This window comes from Chiloscyllium punctatum, chromosome 32 (genome assembly GCF_047496795.1).
Source record: "Chiloscyllium punctatum isolate Juve2018m chromosome 32, sChiPun1.3, whole genome shotgun sequence".
In the NCBI taxonomy this organism is placed as follows: domain Eukaryota; kingdom Metazoa; phylum Chordata; class Chondrichthyes; order Orectolobiformes; family Hemiscylliidae; genus Chiloscyllium; species Chiloscyllium punctatum.
The window spans coordinates 52,055,453-52,077,621 of record NC_092770.1 but is presented as its reverse complement, the minus strand read 5'-3'; the positions used below and the strand labels follow the sequence as shown (position 1 = coordinate 52,077,621).

The following is a 22,169-nucleotide window of genomic DNA, read 5'->3' as shown; positions in this document are numbered from 1 at the left end:
AAGGGCGCACCTCCTCAGGATGACACCATTTGCCTTCCCTCTACTGCCACCTTCCCACCACTGCAACTTTCCCATCACTGCCAGCTTTGTCACCATTGCCAGCTTGCCAGCAGTTGCATCTATTGGTCAGCAGTGCGATGTCAAGTTTATGTCCTTTCAATTCATCCAGTGCCTGCTGAGGGTGGTCTGTTTCAATCCAGCAATCCACATCAAGTGGACAGAAGGCAACCAGTGGACTAACGTCCTTCCTGAAGGTAGGCCTCTGTAAAGCTGCATCACTGTGAACGTCTCACCTATTATGTTTTTTCTGCATATAACTCATGAATAAACTCACACAAATAATATGGAAGAGACTTAGCTACAGCACATCGGCTCAAAATCCAGAGTATCTACATATTTTAATCCATCATCAATTGCAACATAAATAATAAACCAAAATAGGAACTTGAATTTAGATATGAAATAACCTGGTTACTTGTACTGAATTAGCTAAACCAAGTTTTCAATATGAAATAGTGGATCAAGTAAATTTCCTCTTACTATTTCTCTCCCATTTTCTAATATAAACTGCTTATAATCAACACTGCAATAAAAACCATTAGAAGTGGAGAGGTTTTAATGCAATTATTTTGTGAGTGAGACTGTACGGACAATAGAAAGAAAACAATTAGTTTCTTCTTGCAATTGAGGACAAATGTCTGTAGTGAGGGGAGAGTAACAAATTTCAAAAAGACATATGAAAGATAGGATATTTCAACAAGTGATGATTGTTCTGGGGTTTATTCGTCTGTATAGTATAGGAGCCACTGAGGAGAACTGGGGAGAAAGTACAGATACTTTCCAGTCTCAAAGTCCAGAGGAAACAATAAGTTGGAGCTGATGTACAAGACATAATGCAGAATGTGTCCGCAAATCAGATTGCAAAGATATGAAATAATCCAAGGAAAGAAAACAAATGAAAAGCCTTTTGATTCCTTTAATGGTTAAAATGGTTCAGTTGACAGGTATGAATGCATTGGGACTAGAGACAAAATTGCTCCAGGTTTACAATATCTTGTCACTTTAATGGATATATTCACTTAACTTGTGTTTATTTAAGCAGTCTATCGCAAAAACAGATTGTCAGTGTACAATGTTTCTGTTTCCCATTAAAACTGTGAGTTTGACAAATGCAAACACATACACATTGAAATAAATAATCTAATTCAAGACATTTGTGTCTTGGCACTGTTATGTCCCATGTTGTTACACTTTGTGACATTTGTATACATCAGATACAATATAATATACTTGGACACAGAACCCAGTTCATACGCCTAACACTGTACCATTACTGAGTATCTGTACATTCATGGTCAACTGACCACAATACTTAGCGAAAGCTACACAGTGTTCTCCACAGCATGGTATTGTATATCTGGTGTGTACTGCTTAAAGCTCAGACTACTTCACAAACACTGAATATGACATGACAGATGTGAGACACTGTCGAATTATTTCTCAACTGTTCCTGCTTAAAGGGAGTGTAAAGTTAATTTCAGTCCTTCCATATAAAACTTTGAGGTAACCATAGAGAATGCATGGATGGCACTCCCATGGTTAATATTTTACATCTGAAGACATTCCACCACCCCACACATGAACTGCAACACGACGATTGCACTTCAGAGATTTATGTTCATAACAGGCAGGGGATAGTAAATACATTAATAAATGACAATGATAAACAATTATTGATGATAGCTCAGTGAAGTTGATGCTGTGTTATATTTGATTTCATTAAATACCAACTACAATGGTTGATCATCTTTGAAATGTCAATGTATGCTCTATGCACTAAATACAGAAAATACGGACTTCAGTTGAGGATTAACGCATCACATTTTTAAAGGACGTTACCAAATGAGACTGGTCAGGTCTGGAACTCTATGCCCAAAAATCAACATCATTCTCTTTTCCTGAGTTGCTGATCCAGGATAAGTGGGGAAAATGTTGGTTCTGAATTGCATGTCATTGATTCAGATATTCTGAATTATCTGATACAGGTATTACGAGGGTTAGAACATTGTTGTTGGACAACATTGCTATATATTGCACTCTTATATTCTTCACTCTTCTTTCTTCCCACCTTTTTTTTGTTTGGTGATATTTTTTAAAAATATTCTCTCCATTCCAATTTTATATATTTGTGTCCATCCAGGCAGATAACATATTTTACAATAAGAACACTGAGATGATCAATTCCTATGACCCCATCACTAAAGCCCTTGCAAACATTTTCTTTTCTGTCAGGTCCACAATGAAATATTTTCTTCTGCTTATGACCAACTAATGGCTAATCCCTGATGCTGAACCAGTGAAATGCAACCACAGCTGAAACCACAAAGTGGTTATACACTTTTTCACACAATGCTGATTTTGTTTTAGATCTTCAGTGACCGACTGATCATGTTCTATTATCATTACTGTACACCCCAGGTAAGTCACATTAACAGGAACGAGAGTAGGTGCTGCTGGTTTATCAGGGTTTGTATTTCAGTCAACACACCTAGTGTTCCATTCTATAGGTGTGTAATACACACTTATGTGTGAACCATACGCTTTCCACCAATGAACAATGGACTCATTAAATTCAGGTTTGCTTCATTCACTTTCTTGCTATTTTGGATTTGAAGGGCAATATTATCAAAACATTTCATTGACACAATTCACTGTTATTTGAACAGATAGTCCTTTTTTCTTATAAGACAGTGTACCTTATTTTTGTACTTTGCTCTGTCTTTTTAGCTGCCAATCACTGATTCAAGTCAGCTGGCTCAGACAGAAGCTACTGAGTTAATAGGAGGGGCCTTGACTTTCCAGTCTGCATGAAATACCTATTACATGAACCACCAGCAATAAATTCTATACGTTCTAAATTACATCTTGCTGTCTCCAACTTTGCCTGGGGGATCAGTGGCAATATAATAAGATTATAGAATCTTTAAGATTTTGAGTTAATTCCTGCCTTAGATTTTTAAGTGGAATTGCATTTGGATAAATGTATTTGTGGAAACCTGAGCAGCATGGACAATGTAAAAATTGAGTGCGGGCTGGTTGAGTTTAAGGTAAGACATGAGTTCAGGGCTGTGTTGAGAGATCGGGACAATGGGTATCTGAAAACAGTTGACAAATTAGATCAGGGGAGATTAGATTAGATTCCATACAGTGTGGAAACAGGCCTTTCGGCCCAACCAGTCCACACCGACCCTCCGAAGAGTAACCCACCCAGACCCATTTCTCTCTGACTAATGCACCTAACACGATGGGCAATTTAGCATGGCCAATTCACCTGACCCACACATCTTTGGATTGTGGGAGTAAACTGGAGCACCCAGAGGAAACCCACGCAGACACAGGAAGAATCTGCAAACTCCACACAGACGTTGCCCCAGGCTGGAATCGAACCTGGGGTCCTGGTGCTGTGAGGCAACAGTGCTAACCACTGAGCCACCGTGCCACCCAAAAATATAAAATTTAGGGACTAATCATTTGTCTTAAGCAGTGGTGCAAAAACAAAAAGAGGAATTATTAGATCAGCCGCCTGTTATATTCAGCACTTAGCGTTTAATTCCACTGATAGCAAACAGCTGTAGGATTAATGGGCACCTGATCTAATATCATCCACTTCCATCACCATCACCCAGGACGAGTATCTACACTTTAACTTATAAATAATGATTTCCAAAATTATTGGACCGCTTCTTGATTTTGAATCAATATATTTGAATGGCAAGTCACTCAAGTATGTCATAACCATGATTGTATAAGAAAATATTCTATAATTCAGCCCTCACTCTAGGAATTCTGTAAAACAGAAACAGGGTGTAACATTTCAGTCAAAACTCTTTTCCTGTCAGCTGACAGCAAGAACAATTCTTCCTGTCATCGAATATTGCCATGGTTCCACTCAGCGGCAGCAGGCTGAAGTCATTTTTTACTTTCAGAGAGTGAAAGGTAAACTGATACAGACTAGAAGTTACGTGGGTCCTCAGAGAATACTTTACCCAGCTACTGTTCACTTATCATGCAATGAAAAATTCGGTAAAGAAATGGTGTGTGTGCCCTGGGTATAGAAATATAACTCTGCACAGCCTTGAGGAACACTAATGACAAGGTAATGGTGAATATTTTGGAGTGCACACAGTTTACTGTGTTTTTGTTCTACATGAAGACTATTGCTTACACGTCACATTCAGTTGAGTAAACACGTTTCCCAATATTGCACTCAGTTACCAGACACTCAATCACATGAGCTACTAGTTCAGTCCATTTTGGGAATATCTGTACAGTCAGGATCAAGATCAAGCACCATGTCCTCTATCAGCTACTTCACTCTACAGATGTGTCACTGAGATGATCCTCTTGCTGTATTTCAATGGTTCCCTCTTGTCTTCTCGCGATATCCAGGCACTATTCTGCATCTGCAAAAGACAAGTTGACTTCTCACAAGGTTGGTAAAAGAAACTGTCGCTGATCTCTTTTGGCTTGTGTGAGCAATATAATTTTCTGTAGGGAGTCTTGATCCATATCAAGCAAACAAAAACCCTTCTCTACCATAAATCTGTACCTTTTTTGGGGAAATGTTAAATATGAAAACATACCTCTCAATTCTCATTGTTCTCCATGCTGAGACACACTTTGGATATTTGTGTGGTTCTATGCAACTATTGCTTTGTGATCTCAGCACAGAAATGGTGAAGTTTTGTACACAAAAATACTACAAGAGTTTAATTCTATCCATAGCATAATAACCAATCAATTATTGACATTACTTATATTACCTGGACACTTTTTAAAAGCAAACAAAGGACTGAACAAACAGAAAAGGTGGTGGAGGCAGAATCTTTAAATATCTTTAAGGGAGGGAAGGAAGATTCTTGATAAAGCAAAGTGCTGAAAAGTTATTGGGGATCAACAGGAATGCAGGGTTGAGATTAAAATAGGATCAACCATCTCATTGAGTGGTGAAGCAGGCTTGAAGGATCTAGTGTCCAACTGTTGCTTCTAATTTGTACATGCAAATGAACAAGTTGATAACATGGGAGGATTAAATTGGTGCTGCTTCATTTAAATGATCCTTCTTCATGGGTTAACTGTGGTAGTGAAGTGTACACTGCCTGAAAAGGTTTGTGTGATGAATGGTTTACCAGTGAGTCTTGTTTGCAACCCCTTGAGATGTACGATATTATTCTAACCTTCGGCAACTCACATTGGTCCTCATGTCAGTGCTCTGAAATAATGTACAACATGCAAAAGTTACTGTGCAATGATTCTCCTATTGTTGAGTCCATACATGTTGAATTATCATCTCTATTACAGCATCAAAACCATATTTTGTTCATAAATAATTAAATGTTGGATAATGTTTTGTGATTAGTTTTTCATTGCTTGTTGTTGTAATTTAATTATTTTCTTCTGGATCTGCTTTTTTTTTATTGCATAGAGTTTGGAACATAATTTGCACAAAATTTCATTCCCTTCCAGGAAATAAAATTGACTTTAGCACTGAACTCTCAGCATTCAACGTGAAAATGCTGAGAGTGAAATATCAGAAGAGTGAACAGTTTCAATCAGTATCTGAGTGTCATATCTTGAAGATCGATGAGGTTATAATGAAAGGTAATTGGAACAGCACTAGTGCTTTCAGCTGCATGAACTATCATTTCAAGAGCTGATTTTTAATGCACTTCAGCAATAAATACAAATACTTGTTGATGATACTAATGTGTATTCCCCAGACTGCTATATTTTGTAAGTTACAAGTACCATTCTGCTTTTGATTGTCAATCGAATTAATCTTCTCCCACTATCACTGACAGATAGTTCACCCAGGAAACTCTTAAAGACATCCTTGCACGCAGCAGTTCTGTGTTAGCACTCAGAAATCTATTGAACAGAGTCAGGTGAATCAACCACACTAGGTTCCAACATCTTTCCACAATACCTCAAGTCAGTCACTCCCATACAAACATTTTCCCCCTCCTTCATTATCTTTCTCCCTTGCACTTTATCTCTCATATTTGTCTTTGACATATGCAGTCACTCTGACTGTCACTCACACACACACACACACACACTCCTTTCTCACACTTTTGCTCTTTGACGTGCATGCTATCTCTTATCCAGTCTCTCACTCAAGGGCAAATTCATTCTTTCTCAGATAATGTGTTTCTATCTAATGCATGGATGCACAACCCTTCTCTCTGCCTAATCACTCTTGTATAAATCTCCTCTCTTTCCCCTGATAATTTATCTTCACACTTAAACATAAACCCTACACACCAGAAGCCTTCGGAGTTGTCATCATGAGCCTCACTTTAAGTTGGCAATTCTTTAAATAAAATGCAGGAACGACAGCTACTAACAGCCAACCTGTTTGTACAGATGTTATTGTGGAAGACATTTTGTATTCCCATGATCTTATTTTAGGCCATGACAATGTCTGGCAGATACATAAAGGTTGTGTTGGGTGTAGCTATGAGCAACAGAAATAAGGAGCTAAGTTCAAAAATCACAGCACCATATAATGAGAGGACATGCAGTTCAGGGTAAGGACATTAAGCATCAAATTAACTTTCCATTTAAACTGTGATTAGTCTTGCTTATGGCTTTCCTTATAATTTACAATACAGATTGGAGGAAAGGAAGGACAGGAACATCACTTTCTGGGATGCATGCTTGTAATTTTCTTTCTCACTCCCACTGATGTACTATAACTTTTCACTTTACAGAATCCCTACAGTGAGGAAGCAGGCCATTCAGCCAATCAAGTCCACACCAACCCTCCTAGGAACATTTTGCCCTGAGCCACTCCCCTACCCTGTAACCCTGCATTTCCCATGGCTAATCGACCTAACCTGCCCATCTTTGGACTGTGGAAAAAAATCGGAACATCTAGAGCAAACCTATGCAGACACGGGGAGAAGGTGTAAATTCCACACAGACAATTGCCTGAGAGTGGAATCAAACCTGTGTCCCTGGCGCTGTGAGACAGTAGTGCTAACTACTGAGCCACCATGCCGTCCCAATTTTGCCAATCCCACTTACGAAATAAACATTACATTTCTATTTTTAAATGAGGATCCAGGTATTTTTGTGAGTTTGGGAAAATCCAGCCTGTGCATTTTGCATCTTTCAAAATGTACACCCAGCTCATGTGAATTTGCTCAGGACTTTTGTCTTTCCCACAAATGTCAGGTTGCAGGGGAGGTTGAGGAGTGTGACTGGCGAGGTGGGCCAGTTTGAACGTTCATCTCAGTTTTTCAATACAGCAGCTCAGCTCCTAGCAACTTTTAACAGCCCCTTAAACATCACCTCCCACCTCCTCCATGCTCCCTTCAAGCTATCCCATGCTCCTTCAGATTCCTAATGCCACCTCCATACTGCCCATGTATCCTCATAGCCTCTTATCTGGCATGTACTATATACAGTGGTCATGAGCTGTGCCAAGGCAATGAGAATGATTTTTAAAATTATTGGAAGTAAAGCTAGCCTCTAAAAATCTAATAAACCTCAAATTTAAACACATTTTCATTGATACTGAAGATAACTATTCCAATACAAAAAAACAGCATTCCTTTAAATACCTATTGGGTACGTCAGGGGAAAAAACCTTCCCAAAGGTACATTCTGTCATTATAACCTCTTGAGTTTCAATTATTCTTGTTTCAACAATGTGTTGAGGTAAAGTCACTAGAAGTGCTTGAAATCCAGCCAAGCATTCATAATTGCTACGGTTGTTGTAATATAAGTTCTTAGCTACACTGCTTGAAAATATCAGAACGAAGTGGTGTCTCACTTTTATTTCAAAATGAAATGCCTGTCAGTCAATGGAGAGGTTTGGGGCAGAGACATTTTCCAACTTTTTAAAATGTTTTGTTCAAACAGCTAGGTCTTTCAATTGATTTATATCTTAGCACGCGCCATGAAAGCAGACATTGACAGGGCACCTTTACCTTTTAATGCATAATAGCACTTTCTTCAATGCTGTAATGCATTGAAAAGTAGAACATAACTTGCACAATGATGGTCAATGTGAGAGTTAATTTATCTTTACAGCTTTCAACACATTTTAACGTTATCTGTCAGAATGTTCCCAACTTCTCAGCAGCCTTACTCCACTGATCATGAGCTCGCCAAGGAATTGCACTTTATGAAGTCTTTCAAACCACGTTTCCAAAACCCACATTAGCAGACAAAAAAAATGTGTGTGGGAGGAATTCCAATGTTGTTCAATGCTTGTAATGGAGAGCTCCACCTTGAACTGAGCACGAGTGTATTATGTATACAAGGTCTTCCTGACTCACAAAAAGACCACATGAAAATGATTCAGGGTCAGGAAGGCCTTTTATCATTTCTCCAGCAAAAAAAAACGATGCTCTGTATTTCGCCATCTGATTCATCCTTCCACGGGGAGATCAAAGTCTGGCGCCATTACTCCAATTGATTACAGACAAATGGTACAGATCAAAGGCAGATTGAATATCATGCCAGGCCTGTGTTTTAACCCTCTATACACAGGTGCCCTGCTGGTATGTTACCATTGTTCAGAGCAGTGGACCTTGATCTATTAGTTTATAGCACAAAACATTCCACTGACTTGTGCTTTGATTAAAGGATCATCTTTCTATTTTAAGCTGAGATGTATATTTAATTTTAAATTAAATTTTACTCTGTTCTGTAAAGCTCAACTTTTTAAAATGGTAGTAAAGTGGCAATTACTGCATTGGAGATTTGCTCAGTGTTTTATGAATGCAATAAAATATTTTTTAAAAATTGTGTATAATTTATAGTTTTCTCAGTAAAAGTGTACTCTTCTGTGTCAAGGGAAAGAAATGGTGCCAGCCAGACACTGAGACTTTCCCCATAAGCTCTCTCGTTCATTTTATCTATCTTTTTAGTGAAGATGACATGTGCTAACCACACGAGTGTGAATTGCAAATTCTTTTTTGGAATATATATTTTTGTTTTGTTTACTGGGAGCATATGTGTATAATTGAAAGCAGGTTTATTTAATTTGTCTGCTTTCATTAAAATATGCAAACGCTGCTTGATTTATTCCTCAAGGCAGCAGGGTTCATTGGCTGTAAAATCGCTCCTTAACTGTGTTCCTGTTGGGTTGTGTTGAGTGGAGTCTCTGTGAGAAATCTGCACTTCCAGAGAAAAAGATGGATGCAGAAAGCAAGAGAACAGAAATGGAAAATTAAAGCTTTAATCATTACTGACTTCATTCCATCTGAACCAAGACAGAGTTTACAGAGCACAGTAAGCAGATATGATTTAATGGAAATCTGCATCCGTGATTCATTGTAAATGAATACATTTTTAAAAACTTGTTATGAATAAGTAAATACTTGGTACTAAAAGCATTTTGAAGAGATTATTCCTTCTGCAACACCTTGTGTCTGCAATTGTCCCCAACATCCCCTCCATTTCCTATGGTCTCACCCCATCCAAGCATAAGAAGTGCAAGACCTTTCCTTTTCAGCAACCAAGTCTGAAACACTTATTCCCAATTAAAATATGTTTCATTAAATTTAGTACATTGTATCTGCTGCTTATGAGGTGATCTCCTGTACAAAGAAGAGACCAAACACAGACTATGGGAGCGCACTGTCCACTAAGTGACTGTGAATTTCCAGTAACCTACCATTTTAACTCTCCATCGTGTGTACACTCAGACGTTTCCGTCCTTAATCAGCAGCTAGTCTTCTAACTGAGCATTTTAAAGCTTTCTCAATTTTATGTCCCACAAGGTTACATCAAAACCTCTGTCCCCAGGTTTCTTTGCTGGTTTGTGTTTTTATCCCCCTCCTCTTGTTTCTTTGTTACTTCCTTCAGATCATAGAATCTCTATAGTGTGGAAACAGGTCATTCAGCTCAACAAGTCCACACCCATCCTCCAAACAGCATCCCACCCAGGCTCACCACCCCCCACCCTTTCCCTGGAAGCCTGCATTTCCCATGGCCAATCCTCCCAACCTGCTTATCTTCAGATTGTGGGAGCACCCAGAGGAAACCCACGCAGACACGGGGAGAATGTGCAAACTCCACACAGACAGTTAGCCGAGGCTGGAATTGAACCCGGGTCCCTGGCACTATGAGGCAGCTGTGCTAATCACTGAGCCACCGTGTACACCATTTACATTGTGAACAAACAACAGTTATCCTACCATTCATATCTCTTCTAGACACATTTTTTGATTTTTTTTCCTTGTCATTTTCTTTGGTATTGCACCATGAAATATTCATCATTTAATCCCACAATCATCCTTTTTATTCTTCTACAGACTGTCTCTCCCTTTATTCGCTCAACACAGATTCATAACTTCTTCCGTTCTGATGGAATGTCATTGACCTGAAAGGTTGATTCGGTTTCTCTCTCTACATCTGCTGTCATACTTCTTAAATATTTCCATTATTTTCTATTTGTATTTCATATTTCCAGTGTAAACTTTGTGTCACTGCTTAATTCACTGCCATTTCTCTGTAGGAATGCCCACCTTGAAGCAGTTTTTCTCTTTTATGGAATTTCTGTTTGTTTTGACTTCACTAATTTCTATTCTCCTTTCCATGTTTTGTCAGAAATCTACCAACCTCACTTTCACAGCCACATCCCCTTCTTTAGCATATGTTTGTGGCTCTGCTTTATTTCACAAGTCTTGTGAGAAAACTCCAGTTTGGTTCCTCACATATTTTCTAATTTCAGAGCTCCTTGAGCTGCTATTTTTGCAGTCTCCTAGGATCCACACTCAACATAATGCGTAACCATGGGTATGTCCTTGATCTCTGTCTCTCTTCAGCAATTCCAACTCATTCGATCCCAAAGCTGTCCCAATCCAATGTATCACTTCACCCTCCACTACATCCAACATTTTAACAACATCCTTTCAGGTGTGAACTTTCATTAACTCATGCGGTATAAACATTTTTCTGGATTTTTCTTGCTCTTCATCTTTCGCTCATCCCACATGTGCTCCAAATCTCATTCCAAGCTATATGGCCACTGACCTTCCCCTCTCTGACCCCAAAGGATTACCCCTTAGCAAAGGCCTGAGTTTCATTTCCTTCCAACCTAGGACATGACCCTGAGCTTTTCTTCCAATGCCTTCATCCAATTCCACGGCCAGGAGTCCTTTCCCCACATACAAGTCTTTCCACCCATTTCCACTATTTTGCCTGCACCTGGATAGTTCAGCTCCTTCTGACCTCTGAGCTTCTCAGGACTTTTTCATTGGGAACAACCAGTCTGGCAACTATGACCTCTATTTCTCTGCTCCCCTCACTTGCTCGAACTTGCTGCTGTCCATTCGCTCAGGGTCCAAATCTAACATTGTTATCAGATCTACTGTCATGGATGGCAACTGTCTATGGTATTTGGTCTGACTGGGACCTAATTCTCTCTCACTTCCTCTTTCTTTTCACTGGACCATGAACGCACTGGAATGCAAGTTTGCTGCCACTGCTCCCCTTGCAGACCATTTCCCCAAGTTCGGATTAGGGACAAAATAGCTGCTTGGCCATCTGCCTGGAGGTAACCTTGCTGTGGCAGAGTTGGGGGCTTGTGTTGGAGCACAGGAAATAGGAACAGGAGTAGGCCGTTTGGCCGCTTGAGCCTGCTCGGGCAACCAATAGAATTGTAGCTGATCCTACACTCTTCATGTCCACTTGCCTGTCCTTTCCCTGTAAACTCTGTATCCCAGGCTGATTTTGAGACTGCCTTTCTGTAGACCCCACCACAGAATGGCTGTGGCCATTTTTTTTTCAAAACTTGTAAAAGCACTTTAGAGGCATTCTTTCTCTCCCTCGCCTGCAATAGCAGCTGGTTGAACCTGCTATTGGTCTTGCCAAGCTCAAAGAGTCTACCAAGGATGATGTGTGTGTCCTCCGGTCATTATTTAGCCAGTCTAAACATACTCAGTGTTGGGGTGACACAGTGTGGCATTAGGTCGTGTGTTTGGATCTTGATCAAAAAAGGAAAACCTTTCGAAGCCAAAGTCTGAAAGCTGCATGGGAAAGAGGTCACCTTAGACAGAGATCACTTCATTAGTGTCGCACCAAAGTGTTAACAGAAGGCACGTGCTCACAAGTCTCTGGGTACCTTGTGATTAAGAGGTGAATGTATATCCAGGCAACATGGAAACTCCAAATTGAGACAGCTCAATGAGAATTAAACTCTTTACTCAATGATCCTGAATTGTTTGAGAAGAATCACTCAGCCTTAAAATGAAATCTCATCATAGTGCCTGTCACCTTTGGTATGGATATTTGCAAAATGATATTTTAGTGCTGTTCAAACAACAGCTTCTCTTTTTTTCCTAAGGCCTGCTTTTATCTGGTTCAGAAATATTCAGTACCTACCTAATTGTGTTTGCTTTAAAGTTGCACCATTTAAAAACAAATTGATGCTTCATCTATTTAATTTCGTGCTAGATTAATGGATTATTTGCAGTTGATTTCCATCCAGATTTAGATTGGGAGATCTGATTTATTGCTGTTCATTTTGTAAAAGTAGGTACTTGAGAGAAGTTAGCCACAAAAGGGGAAGAGCAACTGTCCTATCCATCTGGGGAATGAAATATACACTTTTCACAGATCTTTAAGAATTTATAATATAGCAGGACATTAGGAAGGGGGCTGTTTTCCAAAAGCAAAACACGGAAACTATGTTTACTCACCATGCAGTTGAACTTTGAAAAGACATCAAGACTGGACTCGGAGCATCTGCCTTCAACATCTGCATAGGCCATGGTGATGGAGCTGGAGCTGGAGCCTGGGACTGGGGCTGGGCTGGAGTCTGGCCCTGGGCCTGTGCCTGGGCCTGAGTCTGGGCCTGGGCCTGAGTAGAACTGTTCCACTGGCCCTCATCCTGCTTCAGCCAGCTGCCTCGGATTCCCCACTTCGACAAGTAAAATTGACAGATCTCATAATTCATGGCAGAGTAGTAGAGAAGGTCCAGTACAAGCAGGATTAGGACAAAAAAACCATAAATCCATACTCCAATCAGTGCACTGTAGTTACTGAAACAAAAATATAATCAAGTGAGATGATAGTAACAATGCAATTTTACAAACAATGAATAACATCAAGAATATTCATGGCCTGAGCAGATCAGGAAATGCGGATATTTGTTGATTTACTGAAATATGATAATTTAAGTTTCTTACACTTCACTTTGTCTTGCCAAGGTTCCTCACCATGACCACCCTCACACCCACTCACCTTGCAGCAGCTCTCAGGCTACACTTCCCATTCACTTCATTATTTCCTCATTCATCAATTCATTGTTAACAAGCACCTCGACTAGTCTACAGTTTGGCACATTTGCTTTGTGGTCATTGTTACTAAATGCACTTTATCCATCAGCAATGTCCTCACCTTTACTCACTCAAGACTACTCCATATCATCTCTTGTAGGAGGCTGGAGGTGCACCACTAATAATAGACAATCTCATAGACCTGGATAAGGCTACCCTGGAGATATGTGCGATATCTATACCCATCTCTGTCAGAAATGGGGGAGAAATAGCTGGGTACAGGGTTATATATCGTTCCAATACACACAAGACCTTAGGTTGATCAAATCATATTCTTTTCATTTGTCTTCCATGGTTTTCATACACACAGCAAGTGCTGCAGGACATCCATGATGATAATGTATGATGATGATCCCTCAAAGAAACTCATTCATTCTGAGGATACAGTTACTGGACATTTAACAATGCACAAACACAGACAGTCACATATTGCTGGGTCCACTTGGACAGTTAGTCCAATTTAAGAATGAGCACGAGAATGCATTGAGAGAGGATGCTATGGGAAGTTAGCAACAGGAGGCTCAATCCTTTCTGAGCTCTGATCAGCTGGGTATAAATGCTGAATCCAGGGAAGCTCTTGTTGAGAGGGAGAACGCCTGCGGACACATCTGCAGCTTAGCCAAGGACTGCCGGAAGTGCCACACACTTGCTTCATAATAACAGATAGAATGCAGTAATCCAACATGATTGCTATAGGAATAATGAAGGAGGGAATTGAGAGAATAACTGTGGTACAGTGATGACAACCATTATGGAGCTTCAGGGGAGGCTCATAAATGTTCCCATACAGGTGATGAGCAAAGCCATACAGAATTGGAATGCCAACATGTTTGCTACCTTAAACTAGTTGACAGGTACTTTATCTGTGACCTTACAATGCACCACTGATCTCCACCAAGCTGGTCTGCAGCGGAATGATAGATGTGTCAAAGTGCTGACTCAGGAGAGCAGTGATCACAAAAGGGAACATGGGGGTGGGAATTCCATCCAAAACGCCTCTCTTGTGGACCACCCCCACACCTCCCTTCACTTCACCACTAACCTCAGTTGCCTCATTAACTGATGAAAGGCTGCCTCTGCACAGATGCATGTGGAGCTGTTTTTGTTGGGTTTGGCTAGATCTATGTCAGCAGACAGAGTTGGAATCAGAACCGGTGCCTCTAGTCCTTAGCCTCAGTTGCAATTTTCCATTTGGTGAAAAAAAATGGTGTCAGGTTGTAATGACTTCATTGGCACTGGACCTTTGCTGAAAATAATCCATTGGCTTTGGGCAGGTGACCTTGACACCAATTTACAGGGTAAAATGCAACCTACCAGCTCTCAACGTTCGTAAGGCAGATAAGCAATGTTTTAATTTTAATTATTTACCTGTCAGATTTCAGTTGGAAGGATAGGGTTAAAACTGCTGAGTAAAACTGGGGAAAGGGAAATTATTGTAACCCACTACATCACCATTTCCTGACAAGTGTCTTCCATTTAAATCAACTGTACTAAGAAAGAATAAGGACCTAACTGAAGGTTGATTTTTCTCTTCAAAGTGGCTTCCTTTTGCTGGTGATAAAACAACAGCAGATTTTCTTGTGGGAAATTGGAAAATAATTTGATTGTCTGATAAGATATGAATCTGATTGAGCTGTTACAGAACTCAATCTTCCTTAGCCATCATGTGAAACCCTAGCACTGCTGATTTCAACAGTTGTGTAAGCATAAAGGTCACAATCTAAATGCCACATATGAAACAAGTGTTCACTAACAGTGACCGGTGATTTCCTTAGTCATCTTTATCTCATTTCCATGGATCACCACAAAGGAACAATTCAAAGTGCTCAGTAGAACATTCATCCACTATCGTCACTAAACGGCTGAGACATTAATTATAAAATCAACATCGCAGAACCAATATATTTCTTTGTGAGTGCATTGCTCACTTATACAATGATCTCCTTCTGATAGAAAAATGGATGCTTTTTACAATTGATTCATCTGTTCCTCAACTTTGCTGCTTGCAAGGACTTGCACAATCTCGACACTTTATTCTTCTGGAATTTTCTACCCATTTCCCTTCGCTTTACCACCTCCCTTTCTGTGCTTTCTTTGTTGTTTCAATTCGCCATTTGGACTCTGTGTACTTTCCCTCGCTCCTTAGAGAATACCCACCTAATCCTTTTCAACCATTATTACAGTCAATTTAAATGTTTTGCTGCATATATTGGGAGTGGGGAACAGTCTGTAGAAAAACAAGTTATCTATGACATTGTTTAAAAACAATCCGTATGCCAAAGAAAACATCTGGTGCACTTGGATGCCCTAAAGTATCACCTGTGTATGTTTTCATAATTGATTAGATAGATGGTGGCTTAGAGGGAATTCTGTCATTTTTGCAGAAACTGGTAAAGTTGTAATGTCTTTGACATTGAACACTTCCAGCAATTATTTCATAGTTTACCAATCTTACCCTTAATTTCTGTAGGTTTTCCATAGACATTTGTACTGTTAGAATTGGCTAAGGAAGAGTCAAGTAGCTTCCTGCTTTCACCTTTCCTCATTTAACCACAATAAAGTTTTCTTAAAATGGATATTCATGCCAAAGCTGGAAGTGTTCAAATGATTATGATCATTAAAATATGATCACTGTGATCATTAAAAATGAATTGAATAGATTTTCTGGACTTATAATAACAAAGAGGATAGATATTATTTTATTTAACCTGATCTATGTAAAATTCATCTGATGAAGGAGCAGCACTCCGGAAGCTTGTGATTTCAAATAAACCTGTTGGACTATAATCTGGTGTCATGTGACTTCTGATTTTGTCCACTCCTACCCAACACTGGCACATCCACCTCATATGTAAAGTAATAAAAAAACACTGAAACTCCCCAAACACATGAATAAATTACAGAGTGGAGACGATGGATTAAGCAATTTAGAGTCCAATAGAATTAAAGGGGTACACAGTTTATGGACGTTGGTGACTGAACTGCCTTCAGAATGAATTTGACAGTCTCCCTGCTATCATTTGGTGGTTTAAAGATGCAGAGGATGACTTATCTGTTTTTCTGGAGCTGATTTCCTTTAAAAAAAACTCTGTCTGCGGCATCTGGAGTCTCAGTCAGCAGACACAGTGTCACAGCTCACTGGAATAGCATGTTGTAAATCAAGGCTGTCTACTCCCAGAGATGTCACAAATGTGAAAATTTGATTAAACCATCAAATTGCCCAATTCTTCCTCACTGTCTAATTCAGGTTATAAGATTATAAGCACCAGTTTTTTTGTCATTGAATATTGTTATTAACTATGCACGGTGGCTCAGTGGTTAGCACTACTGCCTCACAGAGATAGGGACCTGAGTTCAATTCCATCTTTGGGCAACTGTCTGTGTGGAGTTTACACATTCTCCCCGTGTCTGCGTGGATTTCCTCCAGGTGCTCTGTTTCCTCCCACAGTTGAAAGATGTACAGGTTAGATGGATCAGCCATGCTAAATTGCCTATCGTGTCGAGGTTTAGGTGGATTAGCCATGGCAATTGTAGGATTACATGGATGGGATGGGCCTGAGTGGAATGCTTTTTTGGGATGGTGTAGCTTATGGGCCAATGGCCTGCTTTCACACTGTAAGAATTCATTATAATCAAACTGTGTTTTAATCAATGGTATAAAGGCAAGTCATGAATTTGTAGTTTAGAACTTTATAATTTAAGCAAGAACAGTAAAATGCCAGGATTTCTAATTTATACAATTTAAATTTTACCCTTTTTAACTGCACATACACATAGGCAAAAAGAAAAACAGATGAACACACCCATGGAGGTGGAATTGAAAGTCAGAGGAACACAGTTTTATATCACCAGTTTAAAAACCAAAATTAGATGGATCAATTCCACAATTCTTTTTCTTCCTTCTTTCCTTCCCACATCAAGGATCATATTTTAATTTCACTGGTTACTTTATTGGACCCAGATGTCTTTAATTACCTGTGCACACTAGTCATAGAATCATAAACTGCACGGAAACAGACATTTCGGTCCAACTCGTCCATGCAGATCAGATATGCTAACCTCATCCCATTTGCTAGCACTTGGCCCATATCCCTCTAAACCCTTCCTATTCATAAACCCATTCAAATGCTTTTCTTTCAGTAGTTTTTCCCTAATTTTTTTGACAAGAGCCAGATAGCGCAGTTTTTCCAGAGCAAGGGAACAGAGAGTGGGAGATATTGATGCTGCAACTTTGTGGGGCTTCTGTCTTCTTCTGATTTCATTCCTACCCGTGGGGTCTGTGTTAAACTGCAGTTGTTCCGGGCAGAATTTGTTACTGCACTGAGTTCTCCTGAGTACACAACAAATGGTGTCAATTGAAAAGCTAAGCATAAGACTAATTTTTTTAGAACTCCCCTGAACACACAGATCATGTTGATTTGTCTGAGTTTCTCCCTCAGTGCTCCAACAATGCAGCATTGTATAGACAACTCACAATGTTCTCCAGTAACTTGCATTTAATTTGCAAATATCTTCTTATACAGCCTCCTTGGTCTTAAAGCAGTATCCTTTCCTACTTTCAATCCACAATGCAAAAAAAAAAGAAAGGTGGTCTTTATGCAGTTAAAACAATTTACAAGTTAGTTTGAGAGAGTGAAAGGAAGGGACCCACACTGGAATTTGGTCCTTCAGCATCCTTGCTGCTTGTCCTGATCTGAAGAGAAAGTAGACGATTACAATAAACAAAAACAATGGGTTGTCAAATAATATTCACTCTCCAACTACCTATGAGGTCATGGCCAGTATATCCCAATTGTAGTCAAGTTTATGGTGGTGCTGAAAAAGCACAGCATCAGGCAGCTTCTGAGGAGCAGAAAAATCAACGTTTCAGGCAAATGCCCTTCATCAAGGTTGTTCAAGGAACTATGTATAATAGTTTGTCTCCACCCTATTGAGTACCCATATGCGTATCTATGAATTTACCTACAAATTCCTTCTTTCTATATGTTTGTCCGATTCCTTTTTGAAAACTATTTCTAAACCTGCTTCCAGCACTCTTTCAGGAACTATGTTCCAGATCATAAATCACTGTGTAAAAAAGAAGCCTTCTCATCTGCCTTTGTTTTTGTTCTCTACTAATCAGAACCACTCCAAAAAGACTTGCTTTTTCCCTTAGGGTGACTTCAAGTTCTCAGTGCTTCTGATAGAACATGTTCACAGTTCCTCCTTTTGCTGAGCATCTGAGTTTTAATCTAACTGAGTTATTCACTCATGACCCTGACTACGTTTGCTGATTACTCACTGGCAATGGGTCGAGAAAGATATGAGAACATTAATATGAACTTTCACGTAACCTGAGTACTTGCCTTACCTCTTAGATTCAAACATCTTGCAAATCAGTTGTGTGCCATCTCCTTAACCAGTGCACTCAGTAAATACATTAAGAAAACACTTGATATTGCTGTTCAACCAAACCATTTGAAAGATGTTTCACAGAAATGGCATTTTTGGCTTTTAGAATGCTGAGGACATGTTAAGAGTGTAATTGACAACATTCTGCTGCCGGAAACGTATGAGACAAGGAAAACTCAATGCCTGTCAGTCCAATTATGAACATGCGCTTCAGTCACGGAGAGGTTATTTCATACCTTAGATGTCTGATCCCTGGCTATGTTATGATTTCCTTGTAGCTACACAGGCCTCAGAGAAGCATGAGGTGAGATTTGGCAAAAGGATGTTAAACTTAAAAACTGCTTTAAAGTTAAGAACTGTCTTTAGGAAAAAAAATCTCATTTGAAAAATCATATATTATTATTACCAAGAGAGGCCCTTAAACACCACTTAAAGTCCAAAATTACTTCAGCTTCATCTCAGTGAATACACCCGATGCTTTTCAAATTCATATTATTCAGCAAGTGAGCTAGTGAGTAAGTCCATTGTCAGACCACATAGCGTTGCATTTAAAAAGCAAAACCTTAAAAAGAAATTACAGTTTGATATAAAACTCTAAGGTACACTTTTATAATCTAGATAAGTAATGGGCGTCTTTATTATCATCCTGAAAAGTATATTTTATTTGGTAAAATATCATTTATTTTCTCATTTTTGGGTTAAATAATGAAAATAGAAAAGAATAATTCAGATTTGAACCAAATTATCATCACTGGAAAGATCTTTAGAGAGCAGGGAAGACAAAGCAAACTTCACAGTGAACCTTAAGATGAATATATTGAGAATTTTAAATTTCTGAAACAAAACAGATCAGCCAATTTTGTTTTAAATCAGGAGTAAATTGAAGAAAAAATTGGTATCCTGTTAAAAGTTTCTCTTATTCATTCCACTTGGATGTGTAAAAAAGGTTAATTCAATTATTTTTATGTGCACTTAACTGGAAATATTTCCCAATTTGCCAAATTTTGGATCAATATTTTTTGCTAAAGATTGCAGCTCATGCTGAAATATGATTCCTCAGACACCAGCAGCCGTCATCCAACCATCCATTCTTCACATGTGGATGTTAACTAATTCAATACTGAGGCAATTATCACAATGGAGCTGATATACACAGTATAACATCACTTTCAAACAAGAGATATCAAATCATGAACGGAAAAGCTGGCTAATGTTTTAGTTATATTACCGGTAAAATGCAGAAGTACCCTTCCTGTTACCAAAGTGATGTCAATACAGATCAGGGATCAAATCTGTTGAATCAATTTTTTTGAAGGATGATATAACAATGGAATCCAAATTTGATTTGCTGTTGCAGGAGAGGTGTTCACAAGATTGCACTTTTTAATAATGGCCTTTGTTCCTTTCCAAGCCCAGGTCAACCTAGGTCCCCACTAACTCATTTTGACTCATTTTGTGGCTGCATTGATTTTCCACAACTATTCCATGTTTTGTACTTAATCTCCTGCATGTAAAAAAAAACCATGGTTCCTATCTCTAATATTTCATGCATTTTAATCAGGATCTAATCAAGCTCACTGAATGCAGGAACTGCAGTACTTACTTGTGCATGTAGCCCTCTGCCTGTCCCGTCATGTTGAGCTGCATGACTGCCTGAAATTCTGTCTCATTGCAGCAATACTTAAAGGTTGTACTGTTGTGATGACAACACAGCATGTAGCTTTTGCTGTCCGAAAGACGAGGACAATGGAAGCCGAAGTGGTAGCGCCCTTTGACATCTGCGTAAGGCTCACAAACACGGAAATGTGCTGAGGTTACTGTTTAAAGGAAGCAAAAAAACTGAACATAGTTAGGTGCCTGTTAAAGTGATGCCAAATATTCTGTGGCTATTATTCAACATGACCTTCCATAACAATTTCCTATGAAACTATTTGCTTATCAAATACTGAGACGATAGTGACTTGTTTATCGTGTTCAGGCCTGTGAGGACTTGCTTGTTGTCACCTACTTACCCACTGACCTACATATTTATTCCTCCTCTCTCTGTCATCTCCAGCAGTATAACATAATCTTACCACCTCCACGATCCAGAAATTGTTCGCTTAATGATACACTTATTCTTTCTTCCATCAATCACCTCAACACTAGCTGTTCTTCCCTGTCATACTATGGATATTAATAGGTGCAACATCTATTCATTCTTGCACAATTATCTCAGGTCCAAAGCTCTTCCTCAAGGTGAAACAATGATTTAAGTGCACTTCCTCAGATCAGACATTCTCACTGTTTCATACTGATGACTCCACGAACACTAAATGATTTGAGCATTACTATTTATCGGCATTTGGTGCTATCATATGTTGTTAAAACAAAAGTTTGGGGGACAATTTTCAACAGCGTTGCAAGGCACTAACAATGACCAACATGGGGTCTTGAACTTAAATGGTCAATTTAACCTGTATTTAGTGCAAGACAGCTCCTTGATAATGGAAGTGAAACCTATGTTGGGAATGGTCTTCCATCAGCTCATTCTGTGCCTGATTTCTACTTAAAATGCTTACTCGCACATATTAAAGACTTTTTGGCATTGTGGCTGAGGGAATGTGATAGCACCTTTCCAGTTGCAGTTACAGTGTTTCCATCCTCTGAATCTCCTTCACTTGGACCTCCAGTGATCCTTAGTAACCTTTCCTTCCTCAATGTGGAGCAATGGACAGTCCTCCAACTCTCCAGAAATGCAGGCATTAGCTTGTACTCCAGCCCAGGGTACAATGCTCCTGGGGTATCGGATTTTCTAAGCTGGGGCACTTTATTACTTTTTTTTAACAATAACCTATTAATTTCTATTATTTTAATAAATAAATATATCCTTAAAATTCCATTGACCTCAAATGGAGTTAATACCTAAATATCATAGCCAATTCCCTCCTCTCCAACCCACCCTGTATTCTCAACGATTAAAAATTAGGTTAACCCTTTCTTGGATGGTTATGAAAATTCAAAGATTTTTGTGGATGTTATAATTTATTACTCTCCTCTCTGTCTCTCTTCCACCTGTCTTTCCATTCGATGACTCACTTCAACCTTTATAAAAATCATCACATGTTCATGAATCATATTAAGCTTCCTACCTGCTGTTGTAAGCAACAGAAAGATGACTGTTGCCACGGTGATGGACTGCAGGCACAAGCTGATCATTTTTCAATTTGCTTTCATGTGACTGTTGCTACAGACTTATCCCCTTAACAGAGTCTGCCAAACATGGCCAGCCATCATTCGTTTTGCTGTTCGTCAAGCATTGTCCAGGGACACGACTACCAAGAGAAAAGTTCCATTTTATTATCTATTGATGATATCATAATTACACATTGAAACTGAAAATTGGAGTTTATCTCAAGAAATAAAACATAGCACGATATT

At 39.2% G+C, this 22,169-nt stretch overlaps 1 protein-coding gene across 5 annotated transcripts in view; it reads right to left on the bottom strand.

The window, feature by feature from the left end:
* Positions 1-969: 969 nt before the first annotated feature.
* Positions 970-22,169, bottom strand: part of LOC140458170 (protein shisa-like-1) — a 160,590-nt gene continuing 139,390 nt past the window's right edge. For 4 of the 5 annotated variants that reach the window (XM_072552369.1, XM_072552367.1, XM_072552368.1 and 1 more), the window contains 3 exons: positions 21,881-22,063; positions 20,353-20,566; positions 12,716-13,061 (listed from right to left, as the gene is read on the bottom strand). In XM_072552369.1, coding sequence (XP_072408470.1) covers positions 12,716-13,061; positions 20,353-20,566; positions 21,881-21,947 — 627 coding nt within the window. In that variant the 5' untranslated portion in view covers positions 21,948-22,063. Of the gene's footprint in view, positions 4,464-12,715; positions 13,062-20,352; positions 20,567-21,880; positions 22,064-22,169 lie in introns of those variants that run through there. The other variant, XM_072552370.1, reaches the window with a different exon arrangement.